Consider the following 10971-nt stretch of genomic DNA (forward strand, 5'->3'; position numbering starts at 1 on the left):
ACTGTTATCGTTAGTTGTTATAGTTGATAACTGCTAGCTGTGAAAGCTTTCAATTTAAGAAATGTGATATTAACTGTTATTACTAATATCTTTACCAATGATGTTGCTATCACTTGATTTTCTTGATGCCGATTATAAGTACTTTTTATATATTGCTATCAACGTAAAATGATATCATTAACATTATCTATCAAATATTGCATTAAAAGGATATCGCTGATAAAAACTATAAACGATATCATTATAAGGATATTTTTTATAAGTGATATCTCCTTAGTAAACATATCAATTTTTTATAAGTGATATCTTCTTCTATTGCTATCACTTATAATATCTATCGGTGATAGCATATATAAGGAATATCCCTAAATAGTCTAGTATATACTAATGATATCAAGGTTAATGCTATTATAGAGTGATATTGTGGTTGTTTATTTTTAGCATAAATAGATAGAAAAAGTCAAATTAGCATGCTATCGATAATAGTTTTGAATAGCTAATAACATACTATCCATATGATAGCTTCTATCATTGATAGTATAAATGAAATTGATATAGTTACAATTTTTGTTGAAATAAATTATTGATTTCAGGTTATAGTATCAACATTTGTATCATTTAAAAATTTAAAATTCAAGTTATCAGTAATAAATTCATGAAAAACATATTAACATACTAGGCATGATGTCATTGATAGAAGTCATCGTTGCTACCATAGTATTAGGGATAAAAGTCATCACCGTTAGTATGAGTGGAAGGAAATTGAAGGATAAAATTGATCATTATAAATTTATTTTACCACACATGACCAGTAAAAATTACTTTTTTGTAAGTATTAATTCCTTGCACTATAGATTATATTTAATTTCTAAATTATGGAATTTGGTACAATTTTGCATGGGAGAATTTGAACTTATAACTTCAATTTTTTGCCCACTGAAACCTTACTTGTCTTATTTTATATGTGGCGTGAAATTTTAATTTCAACTTTAATGTTGGGTTTGGTATGAAAGTGGAGTAGGAAACACGTGTGCTGCCACGTAAGAATATTTGCACACGTGTCAGTGAGAATGTCTGTAACGAACACAGTCCTCATTCCCGTTGCGCGGCAAAATGCATATGCCATTTCCTGTAAATGCCATTCACTAAACTCACTACGCCCAGAATCATAAAATTTGAAGCAAATGGAATTTTTCGAAACGGTGAAAAACATCGGCAGCGATCATGCCCTGGTCGTCCCCTTGACGTTCTTCGTCGCCGTTCTCTGTTTTTGTTTGGTTATTGGCCACTTGCTTGAAGAAAATCGATGGGTCAATGAATCAATCACCGCCATTATCATCGTATACACTCTCTTCTTCATTTACCTTTCATTTCACCTTCATTCCATTCTCTTGCTTTCTCCTACTATGTTTCTATGTTTCATGTTTTATTATCATTGCCTTTCTCTATGTGATTTCGAAATTCGTTTAAAGCCTAACATACATTTGTTTACCAATATTTTATTTGGGACCAGGGATTGCTACCCTAGGTCAAGGAGTGGTTATCAGGGGAGGAAATGACATGAGTGGAGTTAGAACACCAGTTGTCATCCTCTGATACCTCTAACTCAAATGTTTTGCTGATGGGTTATTGTAAATTTAGAGTTTTAGCATTATATAGAGTAATCAAGAAAGTTCATTGTGCCCAACTGCTGGTTTGTGGTGGATATGTGTTCATAATGTTTTATCATGGTTTTGAATCGACTTATTGGAGATAGTATGCATTCTTTTCTTCACGTGAAGGATTTTGTACACTTAGTTTAATCAATCGGAATGATTTGTTTTGATGTTTCTTTTTTTGTTTGGTTTCGTAGTGCAAGAACTTCTACACAAACTTGCCTTATCTTCACTGATATAATAGCACCGTATTGTCTATCTTGGGTGTGAACTGGATTGGCTTTAGCTAAAAGCCCACATGGTTTTGGATTTGGGTGCTAAATAGCTTCATAGTAAAAATAGTGTGGAGATGATGTTCTTGACCTTTTCTGCTTCATTGTTATTGACTCTGCGTCTTCAACCACAATTATTTACATGGGTAAGAAGGACCATGTTTCTTGCATAGAAACATTTCGAAGTGGATGTCATCTGCAGCTGAGATGGGTTATTATTGGAGATGAGAATACTTTTAGTATGGAAGTGAGAATTTTATTGAAGATCATTTTCCGTTCTGAAGGTTCCAAGAAATTGTTAGTTTCAAAACCAAATGTGCATCTAAGAATCCAGTAGTTTTTGGTAGTTACTGTAATAATTGAGCAGCTATTTAACTCCATTGAGATTTTGAAATGACAGGGGAACACGTTATCTCATCCAGCTCCATTCTTGCCTTATCAATTATCTTGTTTTAATATATCATATCTGAAGGGAAGGGAAATAGATAAAACATCTTTTCACTGCGTAACAACTGAACAAATGATACTTTCTAGTAAAATGTAAAAAAATTAATTATACTGGCTTCTCATATTTCTATATATTTACAACTATATTAAATGTTACTTCCTGCTTACTGAACATTCACAACAGAGTTTTTCAACGCTTCCTTATGTAGTTGTGGTTATAGCAGACTGGTGATTATTTTCTTATTCCAAGCTTTCTGTTTAACAGGGAGTTGTTACTGGAACGATCATATTGGTCTGCAGCAAGGGGAAAAATTCTCATATCCTAACTTTTAATGAAGAAGTATTTTTCATATATCTTCTTCCACCAATAATTTTCAATGCTGGGTTCGTACAGGTTTCTGGTCATGTCTTTTTGTAGCTCTGCATATGCTTATTGAATCCATGATTCGCTGACTTATCTTCATGTCAGCAGATTTCAAGTTAAAAAGAAGCAGTTCTTCCATAACTTCTTGACCATTATGCTGTTTGGGGTGATTGGTGTTTTTATATCTGCATCTATTATCACCGCTGGTATAAGCCAAATCTCTTCCGAAATAATTCTTAATTTAGCATTGTAACATTGTCCATATATCATTGTTGGGACATTTGGACAAATTTTAATTCACGTAAACTGGTTCTTTATGCATTGATTAGGCAGCCAGTGGCTGTTCCCGAAAATGGGCTTTCATGGTCTGTCTGCACGGGACTATGTTGGTGAGATTAAATTTTGAAAAGCTAATTTTCATCCATATGCTGATTACACCGATTTAGTTAAGGGTAGATGAATGAAGTTTTGTTTTCTTGATTCAGCTATAGGCGCTATTTTTTCATCCACAGACACAGTATGCACCCTGCAGGTTAGCTTCCTTTCCAACTGCTCTCTTTTCTATAATCATCAATATCAAATTCCATGTTCGCACTTGCATGTTTTATTTCTTAGAAATTACTGATGGTCCTCATTTAGGTTTTGCACCAAGAGGAAACACCTTTACTCTACAGCCTAGTCTTTGGGGAAGGAGTAGTGAATGATGCAACATCAGTTGTTCTCTTCAATGCAGTCCAGAAGATTGATATCAGTAGGCTTAACAGCAAGACAGCCCTCCATCTTTTTGGAGATTTTTGTTACTTATTTTCAACTAGCACTGTCCTTGGAGTGACCGTAAGCTTGATTTGACTTCATAAAGTGTTATCAATAAAATTATGTCCATGTGCTAATCTAGATACAATTTGAATACCATATGCTCCTGATTAAATTGCAGACACTCCTGAATTTAAAATTCATGGATCTACTTTTTAATGCATTCATTTGGTGCTTGCTTACTTTTCTAATGTGCTGCTCCCTTTCTGATGTAAGGTATTGAAACTGTCCAAATAAAGTAAAGGATTTGTTTCCTGTCAGAATTTCTTGTTTAAGTTATGTATATGAAACTGCAAGTGATAGACAAGCTTGGTCACTTTCACCTTGCTAAAGGACGGGATGCTAGAACCTGTGTATGTGATAAGCTAAGGACTTTCTCATCTAAATCTGAATCCCATTATTCGATTTAGCTGTAGACAAGACTGCTATTCCTTCCCACCCCCTTCATCTAGAATCTTAAATGCCTAAAGGTTGTTAAGATTTTTATTTTGAACCTTCTGCTGAGCGATCTCAAGACCTAAGACAGTGTTTCGGTTAGGAATCTGAACGATCCTCTCTTTCTTCCATTTGGGTGTTGTTTTGCTAGGAACAGAAAAAACTGTTAACTTCTTCCTTCTAGTTTCTGGCTATGCCTTTGGTTTGTCTATGGTTTTCCCTAGGTTTCTTATTGATCACCTTTTTCTGTGTTTTGTGGTCATCATGATCTTACCAAGAAGACTCAAGGTTCCACAACTAGAGATATCAGATGAAATTTGAGAGAGATTTGTTTTGAGAGGAATATAGATGATCTTTACCTATTCTCTACTACTCTAGTTGTACCTCTTGCCAACATAAGCATGCTCAAGCAAGGCCAGTTAAATATTTGGCTCAGCCAGGTTTAGGTGCAGGCCTCCCAAAAGGTAACGGAGGCATGCAAAGGTTTCCTTCCGAGCATAATTTCTTCTTCTTCTTTGTATTTCTTTATTCCACTCTATAGACTTCTTTGATAATGATTAGTATACATCTAGAACGAACCCACTAGTTTCTGTCTCATTGTAAATAATGTTTGGAGAACATTTTTATTAAATGATTATATTTCTTTTTAAATTTCTGCAGACTGGGCTTCTAACATCATATATCCTGAAAACCTTATATTTTGGGAGGTTAGTTTCTTTTCCTTTAGTTTGTGTCTTTTACATAGTAGTTGTGAAACATTTTCAAAGTTGGTTTAGACAGCCTGAATCCTGTGCAAATCTGAACTTTTATTTCCTTACAGACATTCAAGTGTGCGTGAGCTTGCGATAATGGTTTTAATGGCTTACCTATCGTACATGCTAGCAGAGGTAAATATGTTTACACCTTTTTATAAAGGCTTATTTTGGAAGATAAAGTAAACATTTTTTCCCCTTCTTGTTGCCAATATCACTCTTTAGAAGAGCTTCTTTTGGCAGTTCAGAGCAATCCTCTATAAAAAGTTCTAAATGTATAAACGATTAAACAATAGTTACAGTTCAGAATTAGTTATGCACGGCGCATGGGTCTGTGTGATTCTCATAATGCACCTCCAAACACGATATATGCTGCAGTTCGAACAAAAAATGTTACCTTTTAGCAGAATATTACCGAAAACCTCCTCTACATGGCAATGGCTTGCCAGATGAATAGAAAATTGATAGGATCATTACTAAAAGTGAGGTTATTAGAAAATAATATTAAAGAAAGAAAGGAAAATAATAATCTTGCCAGGAGGGTTGGGTTCTCCTAATAAATAACAATGTCTGCCTGCCTATTTTTCACCCCTTGGTATTTATAATCTCTTGTGTTGAAAACTCTCTAAGTAAGGATGAATATGGCCTTCCTAATATTTTCGTACCAATATTCCTAACAAAAGTCTCTAACCTGTTTATCCTATATCTAATTATCAGAAACAAACACTTACCTTTTTACCTCTCCTTTTGGAATTTTGTATCCTTGAGCATTGGTTTTTTTTTTTTTCCATTTACTCAAAGAGAAGTGTCATATCAAATGCTTAAGCACTGTATGGTCATTATATAATGTTTACTTTTTGCAAATGATGCTATTTGCGTTTATTATTGAAAAAGAATTAAAACTTCAAATTTTTTAAGGCATGATTAAAATTTCACTTGTAATTGAGTATCTGTTTCATTTTACAGTTACTGGAGTTGAGTGGAATACTCACAGTTTTCTTTTGTGGGATTATCATGTCGCACTATGCATGGCATAATGTGACTGATAGTTCAAGAATTACCACCAGGCAAGTACAGACACAACTTCTAGATGCATGCTGAAGGTAACAATGTCTTATGTTTCTCTAGTTTGTGTAATCATCCGTCTTATGAATTATTAACTCCAGGCATGTATTTGCAATGATGTCGTTTGTTGCTGAAACTGCAATATTTCTTTATGTGGGCATGGATGCTCTTGACATTGAGAAGTGGAAGATAACTAAATTAAGGTATCAGTTCACTGTTCTTTCTTTTTTATGTTCTGGGAAGTTATCTAATAAATTTTAAAAGGATGATTAGATTGTTAGTGGCATCTGCTTCCATGAGGCTGACAACTTGATAATGATCTCATGAGATGGTCCCGTTTTCTTAATCTCTATCTTCTTCTTTTTACTGTGTTTTAAGGTCATTTCTTGGGATCTGGCTTATTAGAGAGGAATGGTACATACAGCTAGTGCACTGATCATCTCTTAAGCTAGATGCTAAACCATTAAATCATCTGTTGATGACTAATTTGAACTTAGGCAATTAAAATTCAATCCTTTTACAAAGTTTCATTCTATGTTTAGGGTAAAAAAGTCGAAGTCTAATTCTAATATCTTTTTCAAAATTGCTTTTATGAAAATTAAATTTTATTTGACCCTTTTGGTATTTTATACTAATCTAGGTGATCAATCTACAATAATGTGTTCTAAAAAAAGAAAAAAAAAAGGTTCTAGACTAATAATGAGATATAAAATAAAATAAAGCAAACCAAGTTATGGAATTGAGTCAAGTTACTTTGACATATTAGGCTTTTTACCCTTCCTTTGGGGGCTTTCACATATTTGAATCGCAAAAGTGAATCATGATTAAAGAAAGGAAAAACAAAGATGGGAATATGTAAAATTCTATCTGAACTCAATTAAGAGAATGCAATACAAAACCGAAATTTTATGGATACACACAAAATCGAGAATTCAGAAACTTATTAGATACTTTTAGAAGTTCAAAAGACAGTATATATTCACCAATATGGTTCATGACATATATCTTTTTAACCTTACATAACATTAACTATTCCGTGAGCATGAAAAATAATATTCCTTTCTATGCAGATCATATGTAGAAGACATAGGGAGGTTTTAATTTTTCTAACATATACAATGAATTAGGACTTCCATATCTTCATAGTGTGTTATATTTCCAATATTAGGAAAGCAACAGTTACTTTGGCACCATCTTGATCACATCAACTGTAAGACTGGTAATGTTTGATGTGGATGCTAGGAATATATCACTTGATCCTAAAAGCTTTTGTTTCTCTAATCTTGGCAGCTTGTGGAAGTTGCTTGGCACATACACCATCATAGTTTTTTTGGTATTGGTTGGTCGTGCGGCCTTTGTATTTCCTCTATCTGCCATATCTAATTACTTCATTAAACGTGAAGATAGATCGTCATCGCCTTCTATGATCTCATTTAAACAACAGGTCAGTATCTCCTCATGAGTGCCACTATTTTTAAGCATGGTATTGTGGGAATTTCACTGATGTAAAATTGTACAGATCATTATATGGTGGGCTGGATTGATGAGAGGAGCTGTCTCCATTGCTCTGGCTTTCAAACAGGTGAACCTTTTCTTTCTGATTAGAACCGTTCATAGATTAAAATAACACTGAGAATATCATTTTCTATATATATATAATTCACGAGGCACTTTGTCTATTGAATGTGGAAATGATTATCTATTTGAAGTTCACATATTCCGGGGTTACAGTGGATCCAATCCATGCAACAATGATTACCAACACCACAATTGTTGTACTCTTCACGACAGTGGTAAGTGTTTGATCTTCTTGCTATATTCTTTCCTAATTATTTTATGCAAAGGGTTCATCCACATTCATTATTATTATTTGTGATTTTCTTCTACAAAGATGACACTACTTGGGAAGAGTAGCAATGTGTCATCAAATGTCTATAGCATCATTGTTGGAATGATTTGATTTGTTATCCGGCGCCAGCTAACCTAATTTGTACTCGTATGTATACTATAAATGTTATTTACGATTTTGGCTCTAGGTCTAGAGGGCAGCCCTATATGACCTCTGTACTTGGGACATCTAGATATGTAGTACCTTATTTTTTCTCTAGAGAGAAAGTCGATCTTTCTCTCTGTTTGTGGACATAGCTAACACACTGTGTATCAGTTTCTCCACTTTTTACGTTTTTCTATATTTCTTCTGTTGATATATTTACAAATATAATTTTATCAAATTCAGGTATTTGGATTTCTAACGAAGCCACTCATAAGTTGTCTACTTCCTCCCAACCAAGCAAGTAGCAGTGTAAGCAACTCCAGACCAAAGTTCACTGAAGAGGACATAACTCTCCCTTTGCTTTCCATGGAAGAGTCTGCTGCGACCAATGTCCTCCGCGCAAAGGATAGTTTGTCGATGTTAATAGAGAGGCCTGTTTATACCATACATTACTTTTGGAGGAAATTTGATGATTCCTACATGAGACCTATATTTGGGGGACCTCGCCACAACCAACCACCGGGTGGATCTGGTTGTTAACACAGAACTGCTGGAAGAGCAACTTTGAATGGTTAAGAACTCTCCTCTCTCTCTCTGTCTCGCACTCTCAGTTTATATACAATCTATTTCGCTAGAATATTCCAATTCTCGTTGATCAGTAAATACGGAGCTGGAAACTTGATGTTCAGAATCTTGGAATGTTGGAAGCATAAAGGTGTGGTCATTTTGGTAGTGGAAGGGAGCATGTAGTGTAAACTGTCGTGCAAGGTTGGGAAACTGATTGGATGCATGTGCTCTTTCTGACCACATTGTTGCTTTATTTAGTAGACAAAACTTTGACTCACATGTAATAGCATATGTTTTTGTAGGGATCAAGGAACTTTTATTGCTAATTGTCTTATGTATAGGTACATACTCGGTTAAAATACAATAGAAATGAACATTCATCTATTTGCACCTACAAGCTCTTGTGTTTTAAAATAGGAAGAGTAAAATGACAGCTTCACATTATCTGAAAGTGGAAAAGGACTCTAAGATACTGTCAATTTTTCTGAATGTTAGATTACCATGGAAAATAAACTTGTGGTCTTGTTTGGCCTCTCTTTCTCTTTAATTCCTAGCCACAAGCTAATGTGAGAATCTTTCCTTGTCAGATAAGGACAGAAAATCCTTAAAATTCTTTTATTACGTGGGAAGCTTTGTATTTGAGTAGCCTTTTGACACATCATTCCACTTTTGTCCTCTTAGTATTGGACTTTTCCCATAAAACGTTTCTGGGTTACATTTCTTATTGAGGATAAACCTAGCAATTAGCAATAGCAAGTGTCCTTATAATATTGGGTTACCTTTTAAATACATAGAAAGTTAATTTGGATAGACTTCAAATAACTGAATTTGGATGTTCTGTGCTTAGTTTTTATGTGTGGGTCAAAATTATTTTTAATTGGTTTTTAAGTAATATTTTATGTTTCTTACAAATCAAATTTATGTTCCTTACAAACAAAAAAGAAAAAAACTGTTAAATACTTTTTCCTTGTGTTTTGCGTTTGGTTCCAAAACTATACTTAAAATTGCATTTTCAACTTAAAGAAAACTATTATTTAACTAAACAATCATGATAAGCAACGTGAGTATTACAACCTATATTAGAAGAAACTCTTTAAGTATACATAATTGTTTATTTTGTTAATAGTTTCACGGCACACATCAAGTAGATCTATCTCAATTCCCAATTAATCACTTAACAAAAGTCACCAAAAACTAATTTTTCCAGATTATTTTAAATTCCCTTAAAAGTCAATTTTTGTTCATGCCAAATTTAAGTGATTGTCAAATTTTTGCAAGATAACATTAGTTTTAACAAAAGAAAGAAAAAATGAATGCAATGTGCAATTATAGTTAATGCGCGGTTATTGTTAGGGTATTTGGAAGATAATATTAGTTTTAACAAAAGAAAGAAAAAACGAATGCAATGCGTAGTTATCACTAATGTGCGGTTATTGTTAGGGTATCTGTCCACGAAATTAATTTTCTAAGAAATTAGGTCACAAGTAGGGAGGAATGTACTACTAGGTATCTGCACGTTTTTCCTGTATTATCGTTGTTGCACCTCGGTATTCAACTCACGGTTCGATTAGTTCAGCAAATTGTAATAGAGTTATGAAGCATACTCTCCTTAAGACGTTTCGTGGCTCTGCTCTAGATTGTGCAAACAATAATTACCTCATCGTTTCCAGGGTAAAACTATATTCACATTTGCTTACCTCCTCCCTCCTCACAAAATTTGGGTGCCCTAAACCAATGAGTATAGGAAGGGAATTCCGCGTTCAAAATTAATCAATGTGGGAATACAATTGGAGATTAAAATAATATAATTTTTTTCTTTCACAAATTTTTCATTCAATAAATATACTTGATTTTAGGATGTGAATGATACATTTAAATTAATTGCAATATGATACGTAATAGTTGTCGATTTGAGAAATTTAATTTCATCTATGATTGTTCTTTGCTTTTTTAAATCTTGTTTTGGTTTTATTTTCTCTATCAATTTTATATATGTGTATATGTGATGTACTTATATTATATGTATTAGTTAATTGATATACTTAATTATCATGTGATTTTCATTTTTTCAATTTTCTTGCGATTCATTATAGTTATAGTTAAAGTACATAAACAACGATAGATATTAATAAAATATCTATAATTGTTTATTGTCAACATTAATAGATTAATCTATCAATGTCTTTTATTGAAAATATGTTCAATCTTTTTTTTCATTTCAAACATTACCTTTTAATTTTCTGTAGTGAATTTACAAAACAAAAACTAAATATTTAAAAATTAGTGTTAAACCATTGCGAAGACAACAATATTACTATTTGCCCCAAATCATTTTTTTGTACAATTTATTTCATAAAAAACTCTCTCCCCTTTACACACATAACCACTGAGTTATGTTTAATTTCTTATTATTTCAAGTTGGAAATTATAGTAATTGAAGACTAATTAAGTGGTTGGTTTCTAAATTCTAGACTTTATGAATAGTAAGGATTAAATTACCAAAGTTGGAAATTTCAATTTTAGAATATCTCTATAAAAATATTTACAAAAGTCACTAATTATTAAGTTGTTTTTCACTTCTAGAAATCTAGAGATGTTGTAAATAATA

The 10971-nt window shown here is 33.0% G+C and overlaps 1 protein-coding gene across 3 annotated transcripts; it reads left to right on the forward strand.

The window, feature by feature from the left end:
• The first annotated feature begins 1136 nt into the window (after positions 1-1136).
• Positions 1137-8760, forward strand: LOC103490107 (sodium/hydrogen exchanger 4). 3 transcript variants are annotated; one of them, XM_051079561.1, is made up of 15 exons: positions 1137-1340; positions 2640-2758; positions 2847-2944; positions 3068-3127; positions 3224-3270; positions 3378-3572; positions 4647-4693; positions 4807-4873; positions 5705-5805; positions 5905-6006; positions 7094-7247; positions 7323-7385; positions 7513-7596; positions 8040-8367; positions 8456-8760. In XM_051079561.1, exons 1-14 carry the CDS (start codon positions 1185-1187, stop codon positions 8334-8336), a joined length of 1590 nt encoding a protein of 529 aa, XP_050935518.1. In that variant the 5' UTR covers positions 1137-1184; the 3' UTR covers positions 8337-8367; positions 8456-8760. The 3 variants fall into 3 exon arrangements, with proteins under 3 accessions (XP_050935518.1, XP_008447694.1, XP_050935519.1); XM_008449472.3 differs by having other exon boundaries at positions 8040-8760; XM_051079562.1 differs by lacking the exon at positions 8456-8760 and having other exon boundaries at positions 7535-7596; positions 8040-8186.
• The last annotated feature ends 2211 nt before the right edge of the window (positions 8761-10971 follow it).

This window comes from Cucumis melo, chromosome 1 (genome assembly GCF_025177605.1).
Source record: "Cucumis melo cultivar AY chromosome 1, USDA_Cmelo_AY_1.0, whole genome shotgun sequence".
NCBI lineage: Eukaryota > Viridiplantae > Streptophyta > Magnoliopsida > Cucurbitales > Cucurbitaceae > Cucumis > Cucumis melo.